At 36.4% G+C, this 26238-nt stretch overlaps 2 protein-coding genes across 3 annotated transcripts; both read left to right on the top strand.

The window, feature by feature from the left end:
• The first annotated feature begins 3294 nt into the window (after positions 1 to 3294).
• On the top strand, positions 3295 to 9182 carry LOC113070989 (protein CYR61-like). Its single transcript, XM_026244345.1, has 5 exons — positions 3295 to 3595; positions 4894 to 5107; positions 6458 to 6793; positions 7806 to 8005; positions 8499 to 9182. The coding sequence occupies exons 1-5, from the start codon at positions 3491 to 3493 to the stop codon at positions 8802 to 8804; spliced, it is 1161 nt and encodes a 386-aa protein (XP_026100130.1). The 5' UTR covers positions 3295 to 3490; the 3' UTR covers positions 8805 to 9182.
• A 4989-nt stretch (positions 9183 to 14171) lies between these two features.
• On the top strand, positions 14172 to 20229 carry LOC113070988 (LIM domain transcription factor LMO4). 2 transcript variants are annotated; one of them, XM_026244342.1, is made up of 5 exons: positions 14172 to 14470; positions 15531 to 15753; positions 18647 to 18743; positions 19439 to 19588; positions 19678 to 20229. In XM_026244342.1, exons 2-5 carry the CDS (start codon positions 15539 to 15541, stop codon positions 19684 to 19686), a joined length of 471 nt encoding a protein of 156 aa, XP_026100127.1. In that variant the 5' UTR covers positions 14172 to 14470; positions 15531 to 15538; the 3' UTR covers positions 19687 to 20229. The 2 variants fall into 2 exon arrangements, with proteins under 2 accessions (XP_026100127.1, XP_026100129.1); XM_026244344.1 differs by lacking the exon at positions 14172 to 14470 and adding an exon at positions 14520 to 14603.
• Positions 20230 to 26238: the final 6009 nt, after the last annotated feature.

Below are 26238 nucleotides of genomic sequence, written 5' to 3'. Positions count from 1 at the left end.
AGTAATCCAACTCAAATTGTGAAGTCTTTGGTTCTTTTAATTGTGATGATTTTGGCTCACATTTAATATAAACCCACCTATTCACTATCTCAACAAATTAGAATATGGTGATATGCCAATCAGCTCAAAACACCTGCAAAGGTTTCCTGAGTCTTTAAAATGGCCACAAACATTCATTGCCAAAGAATCTGGCTGTTCACAGAGTGCTTTATCCAAGCATGTTAACATAAAGTTGAGTAAAAGGAAAAAGTGTGGAAGATAAAATGCACAACCAACCGAGAGAACCGCAGCCTTGTGAGGACTGTCAAGCGAAATCAATTAAATAATTTGAGTGAACTTCACAAGGAATAGTCTGAGGCTGGGGTCAAGGCATCAAGAACCACCACACACAGACGTGTCAAGGAATTTGGCTACAGTTGTTTTATTCCTCTAGTTAAGCCACTCCTGAACCACAGACATTTTCAGAGGCATCTTCCCTGTGCTAAAGAGAAGAAGAACAGGACTGTTGCCCATGGTCCAAAGTCCTCTTTTCAGATGAGAGCAAGTTTTCTATTTCATTTGGAAACCAAGGTCCACAATTAAAAGAACCAAAGACTTAAACTACTTAAGTCTGTGTGCATTGAATTGATTTAATACACGAGTATTTTAGTTGAATTACTGAAATAAATTAACTTTTTCATGACATTCTAATTTATTGAGATGCACCTGAATGAGCTTCATCGCGTGTCTGTCACGTGTATGTGTATTTTGAACATTAAAGCATGTCAACATATTCTGTTACACCAAATACACAAAATAATGATCTTTAAAAAAGCATCATATGACCCCTTTAAGAGAATAGGGACAGCACATTTAGACTATGCACCCGAGTGTGCCGAACGTTTTCCCGTCGTTAAACTAGCAAAAGGGGATTTGGACACGCCCTGAGTGCACCTGCACCGTGCGCTTTAGATCATGCACTTAGATCGTTAAAATAGGGCCCTGTGCATTATTTGGTGTATTTAACCTTGTCTACTTGACCTCTGTTTTGGAAATGTTTGTCTGGTCCAGTAACAATGGCTGGGATATTGCCAGACTGTCTAATAGCAGATGTTCATACCATCCTCCCTCTCTAACCCTGCTTTTAATGACCTCTTCTCTCCGTCATCATTCAGTGTGAAAGGGCCAGTGCACATATCCTGCTTTTGTGGGACAGGAATCTCTGGAATTCTGGCCACCTCCTTTGCTTTCCCTTCTTCTTCTTCTCTCTGGGTTGATACATGGCTCTCCCAAATCTCTCGTTGTGATACCTACGTCTGGGTATTCACATAAAGGGCTCTGTGTGAGGTGCATACCACACACACACTTTCAGAGCTGAAATCCTCCTGCTCTGTAATGTCTTTATGCATTCACACACACACACACACACACACACCTGTTGTCCTCCTACCTGCAGGTCATGTCTGGCTTCACTCCTCACTTGTCTGTCAAAGTTACTCACTCACATTTCTCACCCTCTCATATGAGTCATTCCACAGTTTCCAAATTCTCATGCACCATACTGAATTCAGGAGGTGATTAAAATCCAGTCACAGCTGATGCAAAACACCTGTTCAGTTAGTGTCTTCAACTGCAAGTCAAAATTTTGCTTCCATAACATCCTTTCTTGCAAAATAGTGGACAGAAAACATACAAAGTATGTTTATTATTATATTTTGTCCATTTGCATCTGTCGATTTTAATTATAAAATATATCTTTATCGGCTGTTTTCACAAAATGAGTTTTTTTCACAGAAAGTGCATTTTTAATGAGAGAACGCCTCATTTGCATGTTTAAACGTAACATTTCAGAAAACTTATCTCGCATTAATGTACCGTGATTAATCTGGTTAATGGTTTATCTGTTGGTTTCAATTGTGACCTTTCACCTGTCATGTCATTTTTATTATATACTAAAGATTTTTTAAAAGCAGTAATGCCAGTATTTTTGTTAATCCTCAAATTTGATTGGCTGAGCAGTGATGCCATAGAAAAAAAAAATTTCGACTCTCCAAAGGACCTTTCAGTGAACAGTTCTTAAACGAACCATTTTTCTTCTGGAAAAGCATGTTTTGTGCAATGGAAGGCATCCATCCGATGCTAAATGTTCTTTATGGAAACAAAGATGGCAATGAAGAACCTTTATTTTTAAGACTGCACAATTGTGGATTGCTTAGATAATCTATTCTTGGAAGAATCTGAAAAACGAGTCAATTTTGAAACCTTTGATTTTTTTTTTTAAGTCAAACGTTGATATCTTCACAAATCTGAGCACAGTTTAAGACATTGTTTAGATGTCGTTTTAAACTCTGAAAAGCACAAAACTTACCGCGAGTCTCCATTTGCTCTCTGTTTAATCTCATTGTTACTTTGGAGGCTATTCATAACACTATTAATTTAATAAAAGCACATATTATTATTTAAAAATATACGTCATTCATTTTTGAATCAGGCATTAAATCAGGTGTGTCATTCCAATAAAAATCAGAAGAAATGGTGTTGAAGTGACTGCCTGAAAGTTGTTACATGAGTTATGAAAGCAGTCTCTGGAGATCTCTTCCAGGGTTTCATAACACAAACCTGAGCTCTTCCTGCAACTGAATAGAAAACACTTTTCATGTCCTTACAAGATGACAATGAGAATGTTTCGAGTTTCCTACAAAAACACGGGAACCGGTGTGAACGGCTGGAGTTTCCTGAATGTAGACGCTGGTAGGAAACAGTTAGAGGAAGTCAGAAAGCGCAACAGGAAGCACTTGGTGTGCGAGGAAACTAGAAAGCGTTTCGCTGTTCGCGGGTGAATGGGAAGCATGTGTGAGAGCCGAATTGTTTATAGGGATTTTCCTTTGCACCTTCATCAGGACTTCCCATCCAAACGGAAAACGGCTGGAGTTCCCTTCTCAATTGTTCCACTATTATGACAATGTTTTTATGCCCTCCAGGGCGGCTTTCGTAACACATAATAAACCGTGTGGTCAGGTGAACACCCTGCTTGAGTGCATTGGTCCGCTCTGTATTAAGTGTCTCAGTGGCTTTGTTTCATATAACTGTTGTTTGTAATCCACACTACTGAGATCAAAAGTCTCATTTAGCAGTTTTGCATCCACACCCTGCTCCCTAGAGCTCCAGCAACACAAATAATAAGGGATCCCCTCATTATGAAGACACACTCCCTCCCACTGCTCCAATCATGCTGATGTCAGAGACCAGCTGCCTCTCTCTCTCTCTCTCTCTCTCTCTCGCTCGCTCACTCTATAAGGTGACCTGCCTCTTTGGAAGTGCTCTGTAAAACTGACAAGGCATCTGTGTTTGAGTCTTGCGATACCTTTAGCTTAGTAACTAGTCTGACTGATGCACTTTGTAACTGGACTAGCTTTGGAACATTTGCTCTCTGATTTCTTCGGAGTCAGTTAGAATACAAGTGGATGAACCTGCTTTCGCACTGGGGATTTGTACTTTTTGTAATTTCTGTATGAATTTTTGGGAAAGCTTAGAAATGTGTTCTGGAAGGAATCAGAGGACTCTGGCTGTTATTTGCACTGTATTGATGTTAGTTGTATGCCCAGCTGAAGGAGAGGTGAGTAGAGAGTCAGTGTGTTACACACATGTAACTTAGTCATTGCAGAAGAAATCTGTTGAAGGCTGTGTAGATAAATTTTTTCCCCCTCCTTCGTTACAAACTGGCTATTGTTGTAGGACTCTGATACTTCCTTATGTGAATTAATTTCTCTTTATTAAGGATAAAATATTTTGAAATAATGGAGGCAGATATTTGTTTGATTTCAGATCAAGTAATTTGATCTAATCTATTTCAGACATTCTCAAAACTAACTGAGTGTGTACCTAAAAAAAAAAAAACACAATAAATGTGCAAATGAAGCAAAATTATGTTGTTTCCTTCACGTGTAGTAAAAATGTTTTAAAAATGCGTTTCATGTGGTAAAAGATAAATTGTACATGACTGGATTTATTTTTAATTTATAAAAAAATATCTATTTTTTGAATGTTGAAAGTCAAAATATACACTTCTGTTCAAAGGTTTAGTGTCAAAAAGACATGAAATTCATACATTTTTAATCAGCAAGGATTTATTAAATCAATCAAAAGTGACAGTAAAGACAATAATGTTACAAATGCTTCTATTTCAAATAAATGTCGTTCTTTTGAACTTTCTGTTCCTTAGAGAATATTGAAAAAATTTATCACAAAAATGTTAAGCAGCACAATTACTTTCAATATTGATAATAATAAATGTTTTTTTGAGAATGATTTCAGAAGGATCTCGAAGACTGGAATAATGATGCTGAAAATTTAGCTTTGCATCACAGAAATAAATTACATTTGAAAATATATTCAACTAGAGAATAGTGCTTTTGAATTTTAATAATATTACATATTTTTTTATTTCTTACTGTATTTTTGATCAAAACAAATGTGACAATAATCCTTGGTGAGCATAAAAGACTTTTTTCAAAATCATTATTTAAAAAAAAAATGGGTTTGAAATATATATTTTTTTATTTTAAGATTTTACTTTAATATTTACATTTTATAAACATGACCTTTTGACCATATAGGTTGCATCAAGAAAGTATTTGTTTATGGAGATCGCATCAGGAAGAAATATCTCCTACTGGTAACAACGGCACAGTTTATCTTACAGTGTATATGTATATGATTCAATTCTACAGTCACATTTCAAACACAGACACCTAAGTGAGGGTTTTATCTAAACACAGCCGGACCCATTCATACAAATGTACAAAAACGTTGGCCTAACAACTCCTACACTGTCATCTCTGTGAAAGCCTTTCATTTCTGACTGCTGCCCGTATGTAATGGAGTGAGGGTCTCGTCTCTCTGCTGTTCCCGCAGGCGTCCAGAGGCTGTTCCCGTCCCTGCTCCTGCCCCCCGTCTCCACCCTCCTGTCCGCTCGGAGTGAGCTGGGCGCTGGATGAGTGCAGCTGCTGTAAGGTGTGCGCCCAACAGTTCAACCAGGACTGTGGCCCTGACCGACCCTGTGACCACATCAAGGGCCTGCGCTGCCACCTAGGGGCCGGAGGGGACCCACGACGCGGTCTCTGCAGAGGTACGAAAAACACACGGCTGAAACTGACAACATTAATGAGTGTTAGTGGGTGACTATTCAGTTAGGAGAAACTTTCTGCTCCCTGCTATTATTACTATTGTTTGTTTGTTTCTTTTTATTGACTTTTTCATTGTTACAGTTCAAAGGGTAAACTATAGGGTAACCGCTCTATGAATTATATACAAATTTTATATCACTATATGCTCTGTAAACTATATTAAAATCAGGGAATTTTCACTTTCTGTGTAACTTGACCTAAGAAGATAAATAATAATAAAATAAATAAATATATGATTGAATAGCAACGAATCACTGTCCCCAATACATCATGTCAAACATTGTAGAGAAAATCTTTGTTACAAGTGTGTCCTTGTTACAAGTTACATTTATTTACCATAATAATACAATTAAATTATGAATAGCTAGAAGCAGAACAATAGTTTATATGTAATTTATTATTTGTTATATATAATATAATTTTATACATGCATATATTATATTATATACATGTAATATCATAATAATAAATGCTTTATATTAATAAAACATTTACAATATATGCGAAAATGAGGGAATTTTCAATTTCACTGCAATTTTAACATAGAAATAAAATGTTTTAGATTTGATTGTTATACATACATTTAATGTGTGTATGCAAAAGCAATAGTTAAAAACTACAAATTAAGTAACTTTTTTTTATTATTACAAGCTTTTATATATATATATATATATATATATATATATATATATATATATATATATATATATATATATATATATATATATATATATATATAAACCCAAACTTAAATCATCTGCCTGCTAACTTCTTGTTATTTCAAAGACTTTGCAAGTCTTACTCCAACAGTGGGTAACAATTTATTTTAATGTGTCCTTGGTACAAGTTACAAGCTGACTACGTCTTGTATTATTATTATTATTTTTATTTTTTCTAAAATCCTGTCAAATGTGCACAAACTACTAGCTACTACTAAATATTGTAGAAACATAATTTTCTGTAAAGTTGCTTTGTAACGATTTGTTTTGTAAAAAGCGCTATACAAATAAACTTGAATTGAATTGAATTGAACAAGCACTGACTATATTAATAACACAATAAATATGTGTTATTAACATACTTACAAGCAGCTCACACTAATCCAAACACTAATCCTAGCCCTAGAGTAAATTAATGTTTTTAATTAATATTAGTCTGACCCTGTATGACCCAAAACTGATTCGAATATTTGTTAGATCATTTTTACATGTCTAGAATTCTAACATGTTAAATATTAAGCTGTTATACCTTGACTAAAGAAGTGCGTGAGGTTTATTGTGTGCATGTCTCAGCTGAGGCTCAGGGCCGTCCGTGTGAGTTTGCTGGGCGTGTGTATCAGCACGGAGAGGATTTCCAGCCCAGCTGTCAGCACCAGTGCAGCTGTATGGATGGTGTGGTGGGCTGCATGCCGCTGTGTCCCCACAACATCCCTCTGCCCCGCAGACACTGCACCAACCCTCGTCTGGAGACGCCGCCGGGACGCTGCTGTGAGGAGTGGCTGTGTGACGATGATAACCGCATCAGGGAAGACCCACCGGACCCCCATCCCCATCACACCACATTCAATCACATCAGCAAACTCATACAGAGCCCTAACAGCGTCCTGTCCAGGAGAGGCTCCTTTCAAGGTACTGATTCGCCATTTGTAACACTGTTATTTTATATATATATATACAGTACAGACCAAGGGTTTGGAATCATTACTGTTTTTAATGTTTTTGAAAGAAGTTTCTTCTGCTCATCAAGCCTCATCAAAAATACAGAAAAAAATGTAATATTGTGATATATTATTACAATTTAAAATAATTGTTTTTAAATTTATTATACTTTAAATGATCATTTATTTCTGTGATGCAAAGCTGAATTTTTAGGATCATTATCACATGATCCTTCAGAAATCATTCTAATATGATGATTCATTATCAAAGTTGGAAACAGTTCTGCTGCTTAATATTTTTCCAGAACATGTTATACTTGTTTAGGATACTTTGATGAATGAAAAGTAAAAAAAAAAAAAAAAAAGAAGCTATGTTTTTAAAATATAAATATTTCGTAATAACAATATACAATACTGGTCAGTAATTTGGTGTCAGTATTCTTTTTTTAAATAAAATCAATATTTTTATTCAGCAAGGATGTGTTAAATTGATAAAAAGTGATAGTAAAGAAAATATATTATTAGAATATATATGATTAGATTTTTTTTTAATAAATGCAGTTCTTTTTAACCTTTTATTCATCAAATATATTAGACAGCTGAACTGTTTCCAACACTCATAATAAATCAGAATATTAGAATGATTTCTAAATGATCATGTGATCGACTGATGTTACATGTGACACTGAAGACTGGAGTAATGATGCTGAAAAAGAACGTTGTGCACGATTTGCATCACAGGAATAAATAATTTTTTAATTATTATATATATATATATATATATATATATATATATATAGTTACATAGTTCAAATTAGCTTTTAACCATTTTAAATGAGGCTTGTGGTTCGGCAGTATGCAACTGTCTAGCAAACACCCAGAACATCCTAGTAACTACCAGAATGCCCTGGAAACCTTTAACTACCTTAGCAACTACCAAGGTGAAATGTGTTCATGGCTTTGCGTTCTCATTTACCCTGCAGAGTGGGCGTCCCTGCCTGTGTCTCGAGTTCCCTTCCTATCATCCGAATGTTTCCCGCAGACCTCCGACTGGTCCGAATGTTCTGCTCCCTGCGGGTTTGGCATCTCCAGTCGTGTGACTAATAGTAATGCACAGTGCAAGCTTGTTCGAGAGACTCGCCTTTGCCAGATCAGACAATGTGACATCACTCTGTCTGTGAAGGTGAGATACTGTAGTGAAATGAGCGCACTTTATTTTAATAGTCAACTTTAGGCATAGTAACTTTGCAACTATGCCAACTAACACTTATTAATTTGCAACTACATGTCTACTTACTCTCATTAGAGTGTTAGGAAAGTTACTTGAGTCAGTATTAAAATCGAAAAAAAATGTTATCTTATATGAAGCAGACTAGTTCTCTAATGACTCCTATAAACAAATAATCAAATGACAAAAGATGACAAAAAGTAACGCAATGCATTACTTTCCATAAAAAGTATCCAATTAGTAACGTTTTTATGGAGTAATGTAATATTGTAATGCATTACTTTTTAAAGAAACTTTCCCTAACACTAATTGCTTTTATGCAACATTTCAATAAAACAAGAAGTTAACACTGAGTAGCTTGTGTTTCAGATCAAATCTGGCCAGTTAACGTTGTTCTAGAAGAAGCCTCAAGCTTTTCACTCATATTAATGATTTCTTGTTGCTTTAGAAAGGAAAGAAGTGCAGGCAAACGGTGAGGTCTCGGGAACCGGAGCAGATCACGTTCGCCGGCTGCTCGACGGCTCGCCGTTACCGGCCTCGTACCTGTGGCTGGTGTGTGGATGGCAGGTGCTGTCAGCCGTCCTCGTCCCGCACGGTGCGTCTGCGCTTCCACTGCTCAGACGGAGAGAGCATCACTCGTCACGTCATGTGGATCCAGCGCTGCCGCTGCAGCAAGAGCCTCTGTGGGGCTCAGAGAGAGAGATCCTCACCCGCCATCAGCCTTCACAACGACATACACACCTTCTCTCACTGAACACATCAACCCATGATGACTAAAACTCACTCTTCACACTCAAAACATGGTAAACCTGAACTATAGAGTGATAAACTGTTCTAGACTTGTATATAGTTTCTTGCACTTTCAGTGTTTCTCCTTCGACCTTTGACCTGCAGCCTCTGAATCTCATGAAAACATGTCCAGGTCACACTTCTCGAGGATCTGTGAGAAGGCATTGCTAACTGTTGCTAGCTCATGTTTCCACATCTTTCTACTTGTATTTATTCTGTTATTTTTGTAGTATTTTAAAGCGTCTTTAAGGATAAGTGATGAAATATTTGTTGTCAGATGAAAGACTTCCTGTCCCTCGATGGGTTAATGCACTAATGAGATGTTATGTAAGCCTATATCATTGTGTTACCTGATCAAGGGATAAAATTAAGACTTTTAGAAATATTTTTGTCTTATAAACTAATATATTTTCATGCTGCAGAGTTTTTACTCGTATATTGATAGGTGTACAGATGTATTTCGCAACCTTAATGAGTTAATGTGTGGAGAAAAGCAGGATGGAGATGTTTTAGCACAGATCTTGCTTTGTCTTATATATAGTGTACAGGCTTCACTGTAGGTGGAGTGACTCCTTGAGACTGCTTCATTTTTCGGGGCATGCTTTAATATTTGGACGCTTTCTTGTATAGAAGTGAATGACTGTTTGTATTGTTAAGATGTTGAATATAAATGACTTTGCTGATCAGTTTGTGTCACACGAAAAATCCCTGAAAAATGTTTGTGTTGTTTGTAACTGACTGCTTCTTACTTTGACAGAATGTTCTCAGCTTCAAACATCTAAGGGGGCCACAGGATGACTTATATTAAATTATACTAAATTAAGTTAATTAAAATGTGAAAACTAAACATACATAATTACATAACTGTTTAAAATCCACCCCGGAACAACTGTTGACCTTTAGGTTTTATTGCCAGACAGAGAGAAAGAAAGTCAAATGAAAACTAATAAAATATCATATTATACCAATTCAGACACCATTAAACCCCAAGAAATCATATCAAATCAGTTCAGCCCCTAATAAACCTCTTTAGACCCAATTATACTTCATAAAAACCCTGAGAATTGCAAACTGCTAGCAAGTGTTTAATAGTTAGTATTTCTTAATAAGTGTTGTTAGGTGATGTTAGCATGTTCCTTGGCGTTATTCAAATGATTTAACATGTTTGCTAGACATAGCTGACAAGTTTTGAAAGCTAGCATGTTTTAGCACATTTCTAGCATGTTTTATCATGCTCGTAATATGTTGCATAATATAGTTTGCTTTGGCAAGTTGCTAAAATGTTCCTAGAAAGAGTGAAATTACAATGAAAGTGTGGCAAAAAGGTCTGTCCACTTTTGTAGTGTAGTGATACTTAATGCACAGCTCGCACAAGTCACAAGACACTTTCTAATCAAGCATTTTCTGTTGGTCATCAGGCAAATCCACGACTTGAACCTGTTCCAAAATCTGTGAAATCTTTTTTTTTTTTCACAAGCCTAATTTTTTTTGTTTTCGTAAAAGCAAAAGTGTGTCGTTGGCACACTGCGAGCATGTTCTTCACATATTTTAGCATGTTGCTAGCATGTTTAAGCCAGGTTTTAAACACGCTGATAATTTTAGTATGCTTTAAGCATGTTTAGTGCATTGCTAGCATGTTGTTAGCATATAACATACAGTGCAGGGCAAGGTTTTAAGTGAATATTGCTTAACTGTTCTCTTCATCTGAAGATGTGGATGCTTTTTTTATGTTTTTGTTGACAATGTGACTCTTGAGTAGCCAAAATAATGACCAGACAAAGTGAGAGAGAATGACCATCAGCTGAGGTCTCAGGCAGCACACTTTCTTGGCTTTGCAGTACAAACATCACAGCCGGTTCTCATCTTCCAGTCTGTTCTTCCTCCATATATCCACATACTCAAAGCCCTCGATCAGCTCTTTTTGCTCTTTAGAGGATCACTTAAACCCAAACCACAATCACAGTAAGTCTGAAAATGCTTGCTTAATTTTAAGCTAGTAGCCTACTTACTGTAACGAGGCACATCAGTCATGTAAAATTCACAATTTTCTTACAATATTTAAGTTGTCTTGCAGGATATGGACAATGATTTTTATTAGGCATGTTATACATTTTTGTAAGTCACATTTTTTGATTGATTGTTTATTTGTTATACAGTTAAAGGCTCATAGAACTGCTTTCCATTGCAAGGGAAATGACAAGCAAACGTCATCACTGAGGTAAAACATGCCTGTTTCTGAGATGTTTGCTCTATAAGGGCCTCGCATGTCCTCAAAAGACTGTTCAACTTGTTTGCCAAGTCGGAGTAATTGATCTAGTTTAATTGTGTGCGGGCTGCTCTTAGAAGCCTCAATAAACTTTAAGACGTGTCCCTTGATAACACAATCTCCCAGCAAAAAGAAAAGACTCCATAGTTGTACATTCATAGTTGTACAATAGCACAAAATAGCAGTGGATGGAGCTTTGGGTTTAAACGTGTCATGTGACACAGTGAAGTATTCATACATCAGCAGACACTTTCCATGAATAGATAACAAAGTAGCACTTGAATCTTTAAAAAATTCAGAGAAAGGAGATGCTTAAGCGTTTTTTGTTCACATCAGGCAAAAGCACTTATGAAAATTTAAAATAAAACCTCAATATTAGAAAAAGAAGATTCTAAATGCTATAATAGTACATTAGATATACACTGCTTGGTACATAAATATTATGTTTTTGGTCATTGAAATAGCACGGGAGAATCTGTGGTGCATATCTAGTAATGTGTGGTCAGTCCCGTGGGTGCAGGACGCTCCAGGTGCAGCACAGAGAGTGAAAGAGGAAGGCCCAGGATCATCCAGGTCTGCTGCAGGCTAACACCGACGTGAGTTTCAACACGGATCTGAAAGAGGAACTGGAAATATGCCTGAAACCAGAACAAAAGGCCACAGGGTTAAAGGCTAACACACATTTAAAGGGGTCATATTTTCTCTTTGGATTGTAACAAGCTCTGGGTACATGAAGAAGATCTGTAAAGTTGCAAAGACTAAAGTCTCAAAACAAAAGAGATATTCTTTATCAAAGTTAGGACTCTGCCACACCCCCCATAACACCTTGTTTAAACATGCCCCCACACGTCTACATCACTATGTGGAAATATTTGCGTAATTAGCTCAAATGTTAACACAAAGAAAGAAGGCGTGGTTTCAGTAACTGCAGTTAGTGTTGAAGCAGTCATGTCAGGGGGATGCTGTGTATCCAGGTGGAAGCAAAACCACTTTATTTGGCCTTCAGAAAGTAGATGCATTTAGGAATCTTTAAGATTATTAAAGGCATTGCTGTTGTAACAGAACAGCAATGCATTTTATGGATGAACCGTTTCTTGAACCTGGGAGAGGAGATCATTCTGACTTTGCTACGACAATCTGGAGCTTCTGAATCAGATACTGTAAGTGTGCTCTGTTATTAGGTAAAGTATTTGCTATTGAATGTTCAAATGCTGAATTCTGTGCTTTGTGTGTGTGTGTGTTTGACAGAGAGAGAGAGAGAAAGAAAGAGACAGTCACACAGTGGAGTCAGCTGTCTTAACCGTCTGTGTCTTGTGTACTGGAAACATAACGTGTCTGTCATGTGACTGTTCCTCTTTCAGGCTTGAACTGATGGTAAAACTAAGGACATTATTAACTGTACATTTATTTTGAAAGATGAAGCATGCTATCATGTAAAAGGGCGTTACATTTCCAACTAGTGCTTGTAGTGTTCGGCCATTCATAATGCACTGGGTCAGTTGGCCAATCAGAGCAGACTGCACTTGTCAGAAGGAGGGACTTTGTAGAAAACATTGTGTTTGAGAGATGCAGGGCTTAGAGGATCTACAATAATGTACAGCATTTGAAAAAAAACATAACATATTCTGTTATACCAAATACACAAAATAATGATCTTTAAAAAAAGCATCATTTGACTCCTTTAACTTTTACAACAGCAAAAAGTTAGCTAGCTAGAATATGCATATTGATACTTAAACAGGGGAAAAAATATATAATTTCACATTTGGATAAATTAAGGCTTGGTCTAGCAGCAGAGTCCAAATGTGGCAATGTGTCAAATGCTCAAATAATGTTTATGAATTTAAAAATCAACTGGCAGATGAAGGTTCGTCTTCTTTACTCTACAACACTGGCCTCAAGTGGAACCGACAAGAACTTCAGGTGATTTTACAGAGATGTTCATAAACGGTGTAAACTCTGTCACCTTGACATTCTCTTATACGAGAGGTATGTGAGGTTATGAATGCAGATAATGTGGCTGAAATAAATGTATTATTATATAGGCTAATATACTATAATTATATTTAGGTTTAAATTACCATGTTTTTATAAGATGAACTATGACTGAATTTAGGACATATTAAATTACAGTAAACACACTCATTAATAAATAGGCCTACCCTTAGTAGCTTGATAAAGATTAATCTCAGCGAACACCCAATGTCTTATTTATATAATTATTTATATATTATATAAATTTATTATTGCTTAAATTTATTATTTTTTGTAAAGACTTGAAATGTTATTTTTATCCTATCTCTTCTTCCAGGAAAGCTAAAGCCTTAAAACAGTCTACGTTGTGCACGAAATATAATAATCATGCTTATATATATATATATATATATATATATATATATATATATATATATATATATATATATATATATATATATATATATATTTAATGTGCTATTGACTATGTGTTGTATGTATAAGGGAGGCAGGATTTTTTTTTTCTACTTTTTTTCTTCCTTTCTTCTTGAATTTAATTTATTTTAATTAAACTAATTTAAAAAAATTGGTTATTTTCCTGGCTTTTTGTATATTGTTTATATCTCTTGTTATTGTAATCTGTTTTGAACTGTAAATGTGTGTATTTACCTTTATGTAAAAAAAAAAAAAAAAAAAAAAAAAAAAGATTTTTAAACCAGTTCTTAGAAGCGAAAACTTTCAAAATTCTTGAACTTCAGTTGCACGTGAGTTTGTCCTCAGGTAAATATTATGCTGTAAACACGCACGTGACTTTAGTGTAACGTTTACTTAATAATGGTTAATTTTCATAAGGGTTACTTTATAAATTCCTACGTATGTTATCTGTTTTATTTGAGAATAAAGATTAATTCTCCATTTTAAATTATAGTTGCGTTTATATTTTTTTATAAAGAAATGTAATATGCATTATGTTTAATATGCGTGACGGACAAATATGTATCAGGCTAATATTGATTATTATGTTAGAAGCCACGCCTCGAAATGATCAAACCTATCAAGGTGAAGTGTACAGCTGCGGTACGTCACGCCAGTCATAAAAAGCCCCTCGCCGCCTCACGAGTCTGTGAGCTTCAGCTTCACTCGATGAAACATCTGACGGAATAAACCTGCCTTCGAGTCCACGCGCTCTCGAGTTCTTCTTCTGGAGCGCTGCACAATGCAACGGAGCCAGTAACTCACTGTCCAGAAAAGCGACGCTGATCAAACCGTGTTGCCCTGTTACTGTAAAATGTGGGCGTGAAGAGGACAGTCATAAGAGCGCGAGGTCTTGGGGTGGATAACTTCTACTTTATATAGAGTAACAACTCACTGGAGTATCGAAGCTCTTCAAGGTGAGTCGCCTTCCGTGAGTTCACATTTGCATTATACACTCAAACTGACTAAGTTTCAGCGCATGAGCTGAGAATATAAAGCTTGAAATGCTGTGTGGATTCATCAAGATAATACTGTAATCCTGCTGCTGTGGTAGGTGTCCAAATATTCTTTACTTACAGGTTATAGTTAATCTATTCTAGATAATCAAAAGCACATATTTTTAGAAAAGTGAATTTTATATTTATAAAAAATTATAATCAAATTAAATGCAACTAAACTGTCTACTTTAATTTTTCGAATATCAGAGTAACGGATGTGGCTATGTGAAAATGAAACAAAATATTAAAATATATACAAGAAAAAGGGATAATATTAAACCTAGTGGTTTAAAGGGTAAAGATTAATTCGTTTTTGGAGGCTGTGCTGTGATCCTTAAATAGTCTTTTGAATGATTCATCCTCTAAACATCCCTGACTGCATTTTTTGTTATTATTGTTACACTGCTTGACATTTTAGTGTATGTATGTATGTATGTATGTGTGTGTGTATAGTTACGTTTTCTAATGATTTGCTTATGGAAAATATTAACCTTTTTTTTAATCACAGACCTCATGTTGGGTTTTTAGATGCGCAGGATGTTAAATAAGCCATTTTTGATATCCAAGCTTTACTTAAACATAGAAAAACAATGAATCACAAGCTTTATTAGTGTTCAGTCTTTACTTTGGCACCCTAACTTATATATTTGTCATGTATCTCAATGTTGACCAATATATTTGCATCACACGGCATCATTTAATGTATAGTTTAGGATGCACTTGATGACTATTTGGTCAACATGTATTCATGTATCTGAAGTACTGAAAAGTTATTTTTTAAAAGCGCTTCTATTAAAAAAAATACAACTGTTTTGAATTGGGAGAGCCACGTCCCCTTCATTGTCCCTTCACGCTGACCTCTGCCTTAAAGAATTCATCATTAAAATCAACTGATTTGCATACCATATAGTTTGTTGTTAATAACCATACAAGGTTAGATAAGTTGATACAGCTGTTTTTCTCATTTGCCTCCTTCCAGCTGTAGCTATGGTGAACAGTCAGGTTACCGGCGGCGTGTGTGCGTCCAGGTCGTGCGCAGGCTGTGGGGGTCACATCGCTGACCGTTTCCTGCTCTTCTCCATGGAGCGCTACTGGCACACGAGCTGCCTCAAGTGTTCATGCTGTCAGGCTCAGCTGGGAGAGATCGGGACCACCTGCTACAGCAAAGGAGGCATGATCCTCTGCAGAACAGACTACATCAGGTCAGACGCACGCGCCAACACCAAACACCCCGAGACCGTTAGATTCGTTGTGTTACAGTAGATCTATTCAATCAACTGATAATAGATGACAAAATGAATTGAGCATAAGTAGCTTCTTTTAAAACAGTATTTCTGTATGCCCCCTCTTAGCTAAGAGATCATGACCTTTTCAATTGCATCCGGCAATTAATCATATTGACATAATCTGCTGCACTGATATTCAGCTTACTGTAGTAAAACTCTTGAACGAAATATAATCACAAAATTTATCAAATGTAGTCTAAACCTGTCATTTATTTCCCCATTACTATTAATAATTATTATTATTTTAATAATTGTGACATAAAAGGGGAAACCTAGTTTGATTCTTTTATAAATAAATGCTTTATAAAAAAAATTCAGTTTTTACACAAATTGCATTGCTGCAACCACATTTTTTGGATCGTTTTAATGTGATTTAGAGGTTTATCAGTTACTGCAAACCAGCATTTGGTCCCAGACTAGCTGGTATAGCTTGACACGGGCAACATTTTCAACCCTGTCATTTGTAACCCTGTTTACATTTTACTTAATTTATTTTTTTGGATTGGATAAGCCTGTTTGACTATTATCTGTTAAAATGTGATGCTTTTTAATGTTTATTGCTAAAAATGCACACGATCACAAAAAAAGCAAGGTTTTACATTGGTTAGACTGTATCTAGTTTTAGTAACAGGGTTGAAAATATAGAAAACCATATTAAAATAATCAGAACATTAAAAAAAAAAAAGTCTATATTGTTTGATCGTATAATTTTTACTCCACTAATATAACTTCTAAGCATCTAATTTCACCAATCAAGTGCTTTGTGGAGTCACCTTATACTTAGTGAACCATAAATAGTTCAGGTGGTCTACAAAATGTACTGTAAGGCCATCCTTAAAAATATTTTGGTTTGCAGTAACAGTAAACATTTTGTTTAAAAAGGGTCTGTAGGTAGGTCTATATATAAAAAAAATTTTTTTCAAGTTTCAATGTAAAAAAAAAAAAGAGAGAATTTTGGTGATGGTGATTACGTCGGTATGAATTTGAACAAATTAGCATATTGTGACGTCACTGACTGGGTCTTCAACCCGTGCCTTAGGGCGCATCATTACAAACCTGATTTTGATGCAGGCCATAGACCACAAACAAATTGAAATCTTTGTCAAAAACATGTTTATTGCATGAATTTCAGGTGAGAAGAAAATAAATTAGGTACTTTTATAGTTTTACTTGCATCCAACGCTTTGATTTGAGTGAAAAGTGTTCATTGAATCGATTGTAAAATCGATTTTGCATGTCTAGATGCATTTTATACAGCAAATAACACCAAATATAGATAAATCCACGCCAAGGACAACGGGCAGGATGAATGTAAAGATTCAATATATTCGTAAAGACTAATATTTCTGATGATTTATTGGCGTGAAGTTACGTGCACAACGACAAACAGGAGTGCAAAATTCTTGAAAAACAATAAGCAGAGTGGACCGTCATAATGCAAAACATTTACTGCAGGCTTCAACATGGCTGTGTTTACGATTAAAAAAAAAACAAAACAAAAACGCATACGTAGGCAATTCTAGCCCGAATCTGTATCTGTATGCATGAATACCGGCAGAATTCACATTTCTGTTGTAAAAAGAGAACCACTGTGCAGAAGTATTATTTGCTGTTATGCGTGTGTCTGAAGCTGCAGTTGCGCGTGTTCCAAAAAAAACTTTCGAAACTTGTGATGGTTGGTCAAATTGATTCGCGCAATAGATTTTTGAAGTTTTAGACTAGATGGGAGAAGGGAAGGGATGGGGAAAAGATCTGGGCACAGTTTTTCCAGAACTTCGTGCCAAGTTAAAGCGGTGTCGAGCTGTTCTAATGAATGTTTTAGATGTATTATGGTGCCCAAACTGACTTTGAACTGTGACCGCAAACTTTTTGTTTAATGCAGCTGCAGCCATCATTACCAAGCGCGAACCGTTGACTCTGACAGTGAATGAGAGTCTGAGACGAAGCGAACGCACAGGCCATAGAGTGACATCCGTGTAAACATAGATGACGTCACAGGGTTTTTAAAGAAAGAACGTAGTCTTCGTTTGTATGTGGGCCTAGGCAATTTATCCATTTACAATACTCAATAAAATATAATTATATTTTTATTGCTTTTGTATTAGTTGTTTGAAGAGTAAAAAATAATAATAATTGGTCAGTCTTAACGCAAATGTACAAACGGCATGTCAGTCGGACTAAAAGCAAAATAAAAAATAAATAGAGTCGGTCCAAAATCGGGTTACGGCAAACAAGAATATTTTTAAGGATGGCCTAAAAGCAAATTATGAATGGAAATAACAAATTCTTACACTCTTGAAACACCATGCATGGGTTTAAGTTTTAGATTTAACAGTTAATGAGTGTGAAAAAGGCTTTTAACTCACAGACCCATATTATTTCACCTCCACATTTAGTAGTGACCACATCTGAAATCTTAATCATTATAACAAAGACGCAAGTCGATAATGAGACCATTTGAGGCAAGAGTCTCCACAGTCATTTGCAATTCAAATAGCCTAGCCAAAGTTGTCTGAAGCTGTAGTTGTCATGCTATGCTGACAAGCATTTTGTTCTTGTGTTGATTTGCATTGGACTCATTTGCATCCACCGGGTGCTGATGATCTCTGCAGATGCATTCTCACACGCTCCCACAGAGAACATCAGAGACGCTGCATGCCGTCTTAGATGCATCACACGCCATCATTTAATGTTAAGCCTGTTGTGTCAACTCTGTGGGAGATCATTATAGCTGCGCTCTTGCAATAAAGCAAAACCAGGATCTACAATGTGTTTCTTCTACTTCATTTGTGTGTTCTGTGTTTTCCAGGTTGTTTGGGCACACAGGGGCCTGCAGTGCATGTGGTCAGTCCATTCCCGCCAGTGAAATGGTCATGCGAGCACAGGGCAACGTCTACCACCTCAAGGTTGGTTATGTGAAGCATGACCATGACAGCATTGTAAAGAGATAGTTCACCCAAAAAATAATAAATACTGTCAATTACTCATGTCTTTCCAAACCTGTATGACTGACTTTATTCTTGAAACACAAAAAGATGTTTTGAAGAATGTTTTTGTCCACACACTAAAAGTCAATGGGGTCCAAAATGGCATTGGACACCTTTTGAGTTTAATTTAAATGGACGATAAATGAAGACAATGCTCCACAAAAGAGCAGTCATGCAGGTTTGGATAACATGAGGGTGAGTAAATGGCAGATTTTGTAATTTTTGGCTGTGCTTCACTTTAACTTGAGTGCTATATTTAATGGCTTTCTAAATGGCAGATGTTCAGAGCTGAATTAAACATGTGAATATTTATTTATTTATTTGTCATATTGCAGTATGGTACCTTTATTTTTCTGGGCCAAGCCTAAATATATTACAGCTTCTCATTATAATGTTCTCCTGATGCTCTTTCTTTTAAGATGGAACTGACCTTGGTTGCACAAGAATTAAAACATTAAAAAATAATTTTAAGCACTGAGCCGGAGCAGTTAGTTCTCTAAATGCTAACCCCGGCTAGCAGCGCTGCATGCTTCAATAAAACACATGTGTAATAACTCAGCACTTAAAACACGCCACTGGATTAAATTGACTCGGTTCTCTCTTTTCTGTTCCAGTGCTTCTCCTGTGCAACGTGCAGAAACCAGTTGGTCCCCGGTGACCGATTCCACTATGTGAACGGCACACTATTTTGCGAACACGACCGGCCAGGAGCTTCACTCCTTAATCCTCACCTGCAGAGCAACCCGGTGCTACCGGACCAGAAAGTGAGTTTTACTCTTTAAGGTCATATTACAATGTGAGTTTGTGTTGCCATAGATGACAAACATGCAGTTTAACCAATCTTGTCTTGTAGGTTTGCTGAAGGACTGCTTCTTCCTCTGTCTCTCTGCTTACCCTCCAGTGTCCTTCCAATCCCAGCTCTTCACTGACATCCTCCACACACCCCTCCTTTAAAGCACTTATATTTTTACAGCCTAAATTCTTAGGCTTAAATGAAAAAGTTTCTTTTGAGAGGGGAGAACGAGTTTGGGCTGAGAGCGAGGGAAACAAGTCTTTATATTTGACTTCATATGAAACTCTGGTGGATTGTGGCTTTCTTGCCCCCTGAAAACAGAAGTGACTTCTATTTTCTCACAGGATATCCTGCCTCTCTCACATCTAACCTCAGTGAGAGGGCTTCAGCTGAAAGCAATTGATGCTTTTGAGTCAAGATGAAACCGTGTTTACAACCCATTATTGTCCATAATCTGAAACATACACGATTTAAAAAGGATACATATTATTTTATCCCAGTTTGTACTGAATACAGTGTTTTCAGACTTTAGCCATGTATATGTTTATAAGCAACTGAAAAAGTCAGGGCATATCAACACTTCTCCAGGCCCCCAAAACCCCCTTAGACCTCAGAGGGTTAAGCACAGCTCAGACAGAATCACTTTCAAATGCGTTGAATATGCATGACCAATTTGAACCTGGGCGAAGTCCATATCAAGAACATTTTCGACCACATGCAAAACTGTAACCAATCGCAAGACATGGATCTCGCCCGCAAGATTGCACCGAGCGGTAAATGGGACTCACTTTAACACCAGAAACTAAATGTTGGCCAATTTTGATTTCATGTTGACTTTGACTGTAAATACGTTTTTATACCAATACTCTCTGTAACGGTTGGATTATCTGCTCAACATGTGGTGTCTATTTAAGGTGTAATTATCCAATAAATATGAAATCCTACAAAACCCAGCTGCCAAGAATGAATTTGTTGTCCTAGTTATTTTTATTTTTCTCCTAGTTATTAGCTTTGCTCTCAGCGGCGCAAACCTGATTACCCAAAGGGTTAGTATGAATAGGGCTTGAGCTCGGACCATTACAGAAGCAATTAAATGTGAGCATGGAGTGTGTAAGTTCATTGTGAGTGCCGTATCTGTGCTGCGATTGCACTGGGGAGGCTGAACTCTGCTCTGATCCCGTGTTTGAATTTAATAAGGACTAATCTGCTGCCTAGTTAATTAAGAGGCAGTCGCTCCTTTCCGTTCGCTGCCTCAAAACAATCAAACACGTTAAATGTTTACCATGTTGCAATTAAAGTACACAGCACAACTTTCTCACCCCTTTTCCCTTCTCACAACCTCCTGCCCTTCAAGCCACCTCTAAACTAGCGGGAAATTGCTCTTCTTGCTTTAGAGAGAAATAATTGGCATTTCTAAAAATTAATAATAAAAATAAAAAAGTTCTTCCCCAGTTTTTACCATCTTGGTTTTGATGGCACATTTATGTTATTTTAAAATGCAATTTATTTTTTCAGTAGTAATTCTTTAGATTTTTGCAATTAAATATAAAGTTGATAACCAATAAATTCCTTTTTTTTTTTTTTTGCTTAAAATTATTTCTGCAAATAAAAATGCATTTGATATAACAAAATTAATTAAATGCAATTAATTAAATTAATCATATATACACACACGCATATATATATATATATATATATATATATATATATACACACACACACCCCACTCAGCATTAATTTCTTGTTATAATTTGCATTAATTCATTTTAATGTCTCAAGGCAGAAAAAGCACCTTGAAATTCATAAAGCCTTGGCAAGATGTGGTGATACGTTCTTTAAATTAGCTCCAAAATGGCACCTTAATGCGCTTTAGTTATAAAAAAGTATCCCTGATGTCGGTGTAGGTGCTGATACTGCATCAATTATTTATTTCACATTCGATTGAAAAGCATCAGGCAAATTCATTAACGTATGCAAATGATCACAATTGCAATTATCTTCATATCTTGATAAGTAAGGAAATCAAAACCTCGGCACAATTTGAATCCCACCGTGCTTACACTCTGCACTCAAACCAATCAAGCTTCATCTGCATATTCCTAATTAACCACGCATATTCACATGCCAATTAGAGGCTCTGAGAGAGAGAGAGAAAGAGAAAAAAGCCTCTTAGTCAACAGGCATTATCCTCTATCAGAAAAAGTTTGCAGGTGTATGAATTGTTCTGCTGCTTCTGTCATGGAAAAGGTGTTGATACTCACTAATTAATCATATTAACACATGCAAATGAGTGTAATTGCCTGAGTTTCCATGCTTCATGCTGTGAAAAAGTGGGAAAGAGAAGAGTGTGGATATTTTTACCAGCGAACAACTAAGAACATTTAGAAACGCTTTGTTTTCCTCACTATTTCTGTACGTCACACGCTGTCTTTCATTTAAAATCATTCACTTGTTCAACTTTTCCGCCACTTTATTCAGTGCTTGCTGTAATTTCACCAAGTACACTTCTACAATACTACAATACTTTCAAACAACGTTTTGTTGGTCCTAGAGCAACATTCGATCAACCAATCAGATTTTGAGGTTAGGTTTAGGGCATGAGGTCAGACGCTTTTTTTTATATAACATTTATATTTATGGAGGTAGTTTAGGGTTAATTATTATAACAATTATAATGTTATTAAAATAATGTTAAAGTTTCAGGAATTCCAAAAAGTAAGAACTTGTATTACATTTGTTATTACATTTTCAAATCAGACTCATTTTTTGATTTCGTGATTACATATCCACACAACAGAAATACATAACTCATAATTTATTGATTCTCCCTATAATTCTTCTTTTTTTTTTTAATCTTTTACATTTTCCTTTCTAAGGTAGCCAACCACTTATATATTTTCTTTCTCTTTGTATTTTTATATCAATATGGTATAAGATTATCATATTTACATCAATGTGACAAACTAGGTCAAAAGTAATGGAAAAGTAGTCACCTGAAATGTGTAACAGATTACATTACTAATTCTAATTTTGTCATGTAATTTGGAATCAGTAATGGACTTCAGTTTCTAATCTACCCATCACTAATCATTTGTAGTGACCGGCTGCATCTGAAATCATATACTCGAGCAGTTATGACTTGGCGACTACTAAAAACGATGTTCTATAGAGTATGAATGTGTGTAATATGAATGAACCACATCCTCCGTGCGGTCATTGTCACATGACCTAAATCCTCTCCCATGGCCTCATGGGACAGTGAAGTGTCCGTCAGATGTGCACTTCAGAATCTCGCTGGAAGTAGTAGGGCATCCTGGGACTTATGCCTACTCTTTTATGAGTACTGTGAATTCGGACATACTTTTGTCATATACTGTTATTCACCTTCTAAATAGCAGGGAAGTATGTGATGTCGGATGCAGCCATAGTATAGAGAGAACAGGAAATGACACCATCTGCACAAGCACCATGGCTCAACTTGTAGTCTTGTTTAGCCGTGGTGCTACGCTAACTGTTTGGTACCATGGCTTAAGCTGCGTCCCAATTCACAGGGTTCTTACACAATGTGAGGATGGGGTATCTATTAAAGTTCACTTTAGTTGACTGAATGTATTTATTTGGAACCCCTGCAACATCATCAAACACAGACAAAACTTGAGTCATGTGTATTAGAGAAGTTCAAGTAGATATGATGACACAATACTTCTGTAAATTAATAATATGTTTTCTATATATACACATACACACACAATTCCTCCATGTGTATTCATATATTTATTGTCATATTTAAAAGTGTTAAACTGAGTGATTAATGTCATTTGTGATGTTAAAATGCGTTTTTGCCATTTAACCATAATCAAATTATGTAACAGTAAATTTTTGCAATTTTGTCTCTGTCTCTCACATGCTTTATACCAGCGAACATCCATGTGCAAACCACAACTTTTATGAATTAAACTCATTAATATCACTAGAGCCTCAACTCATTTTCTTCTCCTTCATTTTGACATATCACTTATATTAAATAGGCTACTGGAGTCATGTGGTTAAGTTTCCTCATCCATGTCCTGTAGTGTCCTTCATAGTGTCCTTCAAACTGAACAAACTATTGAACATACTTTTAACAGTCGTGAATTTCTTTATCAAACGTAGTACTAAGTGCAAATGTAGTACTTACTGTAGTACACAATTTCAGACTTGGAAAGTATCAGAACATATTTCTTGCTCACAGTTTCAATTAATATTATAGCATCCACTTTTTTAATTTTTTACATTTTCTCCTTTAATCGATAATGACAATATAAAGATGTCATGAAATGATGCGTAAACATGAAATGACAAACTCATATTCTCATTAGCACTATATATACACACACATGTCAGAAGGTGTATGCTATGAATGCTAAGCCATACAAACCGGGGGCCTGTACCATGATGGTAGCTGAACAAATTCAGAGTTACAGGATTAGTTTTGAGTTGACAAAAACAAACCTCTCCAATCCGGCTTTGTTGGTACCATGATGCTTGCTGATCATCAACTTTCTTCGTCAACTCAGGCTTTGATCCTTTTTGGAGTTTGTGGAGCGCGTGTGTGACATCACTGGCAAACAGCCAATCACGAGCCTTGCAACACAAAGCAGGTTTGATTTACTTCTCGCGAGAGACCCAGCCAGATACAAAACTAAAAGGTTTTGCTAAAGGTTAAGAGATTGAAGAATGTGAAATATTTTAACTTCATATGAAAAATGGGAGGACAAATAAAATGATTTTGCTCTATCAGTGCAGTGACAAGTTAAACTTTTTAACTTCGTTTATACATTTGGAAATATAGACTCGAACATGTAAGGTCGGATTTTTTCTTTTTTTAAATAGTGCAATCTTTTGATACTACATCTTATTTATATTACATGATCTGTATACATTAATATTTATTTAAAATATATGATTTATAATAACTGTTAAACTAAAATCTCTTTTGTGTAAAATAATAATACGAATCACAATAATAATAAATCATATAAGGACTCCGTAAATATCATTAAAGCCAGACTTCTATTTTTTTTTTAAGTGACCTTTAATTTGGAGCAAGATAAACCGGAGGAGTGACTTTGTGTCAGTCAGACATGCATCACTTCTCTCACATCTGATTGGTCCACCTTCAGATTGAGATCTCTAACCCAGAACATAACTGCCCCGGAGCAGGTTAGCCGTGGAGTATAAGTTACTATGGCAATGAATGCCACTAAAAGCCAAGCCACTTATGTGGTACCTAAAACCCAGGATTGGTAGCCTGGTAATACCAGACTCTGCTACTTCACTTTGCTTCGTAGACAGAGTCTGGAATGGCATAATAGAGAAGTGTTTTCTCTCTCGCTAGGGGGCGCTTGTCTGAAGTTTAAAATCATTGGTTACCCGTAAGCCAATCAGATACGTTTAGTTATGACGTATGTTATGCGCCTGTACAGCCGCATCGAAGCACAGACATCATGCATCGAACTCAAATCTATGATTGAACTTCCACTGTAAACCTGTTGTTAAACACTCTTCTTGTTCTGGCTTCAGTTTGAAAAAGAGTTGAATGTTCTCCATAACAGAGCGAATTGCATCCCGTGTCTCGTTTCCCATTTCCGCGGTCGTTTCGGTTTTCGATTTCTCTAACCTACAATTTAAAACTCGGTGCTTAGCATCTACGTCACGGCTCTCAGCCCGCCCTCTGCTCGTTGATTGGCCCGGCTGTTTTCAGACCGGTGGCAAACAGAAAGCTCTCACGCTGTATCAGACTGAGTACAGAAGCGAAATGAAATTGAGCGGAAGTAGGAAGTCTGACGTAGTCAGGCTACAGGATTGGTGCAAACTAACCTGAAATTTACCTGGCTAGCCAGCTAAATCAGCTTCATGCTACAGGCCCCTGTTCACTGACAAATCTCAAATGTTCATCTTTTGACTTTTCCACCTTAAATTGTTGATTTTACTATACGGAGTACAGCAAATTTCTGAAAATTTCCCATCCATTGTATAGAGTGCTGCTGTGATTCTTTTTGCAGGCCAGTCCAAAAGTTAGCGTCACACTGGTTTCTCTAAAAAACCATTTCAACAAAAGTAAATTCTAAAAAGCCAATTTAGGATGATGTAAGCAGAAGTGCTAAAATGCTAAGTTGTTTGCTATCTTTGTATTGCACTAACCGCGAAGCCATATCTCAGCAGTGTGTAAACCGGAAGTTATGGGAGCTAAATTCACACCACATAAGCCTCGTAGCACAACGTTCTACCACAGCCTTGCCAAACCTCAGTACATTCTCTTTGTTTTGGGCTTTCTGGGACTTTTACAGATTCTGATAGTATAGACAGGAGAGGATGTGATGCTGAAAAAAAAAAAAAAAAAAGCGACATGATCTGCATTCAAACTCGCATCATTAGCCTCATGGCATTGATGGAGCATGAATGCGAACCACTAAGCCTCAGAGTAGAGGCCTTCACGATGTAAAGTTTCTTTTTTAGCCCCCCCTTCTGCTAAAAATAAGTTATTTCTTTCTGCCGCTAACTTTTACATGGCGTCTCAAACTTTCTCGCTCTTCCTGCACACACATGTTGGAACCATAGACAGTAAAATAAATGGACACA

Source organism: Carassius auratus, unplaced genomic scaffold (genome assembly GCF_003368295.1).
Source record: "Carassius auratus strain Wakin unplaced genomic scaffold, ASM336829v1 scaf_tig00005608, whole genome shotgun sequence".
Classification (NCBI taxonomy): Eukaryota; Metazoa; Chordata; class Actinopteri; order Cypriniformes; family Cyprinidae; genus Carassius; species Carassius auratus.
This window is presented reverse-complemented; position numbering and strand designations above follow the sequence as displayed.

Excerpts from the sequence above, each read along its gene's own strand:
- LOC113070989 (XM_026244345.1), top strand. The coding sequence starts at position 3,491 with ATGAATTTTTGGGAAAGCTTAGAAATGTGTTCTGGAAGGAATCAGAGG. Across the intron at positions 3,596-4,893 it reads TATGCCCAGCTGAAGGAGAG|GCGTCCAGAGGCTGTTCCCG; the intron begins GTGAGTAGAGAG and ends CTGTTCCCGCAG. Across the intron at positions 8,006-8,498 it reads ACATCACTCTGTCTGTGAAG|AAAGGAAAGAAGTGCAGGCA; the intron begins GTGAGATACTGT and ends TTGTTGCTTTAG.
- LOC113070988 (XM_026244342.1), top strand. The coding sequence starts at position 15,539 with ATGGTGAACAGTCAGGTTACCGGCGGCGTGTGTGCGTCCAGGTCGTGC. Across the intron at positions 15,754-18,646 it reads TGCAGAACAGACTACATCAG|GTTGTTTGGGCACACAGGGG; the intron begins GTCAGACGCACG and ends TGTGTTTTCCAG. Across the intron at positions 18,744-19,438 it reads GCAACGTCTACCACCTCAAG|TGCTTCTCCTGTGCAACGTG; the intron begins GTTGGTTATGTG and ends TTTCTGTTCCAG.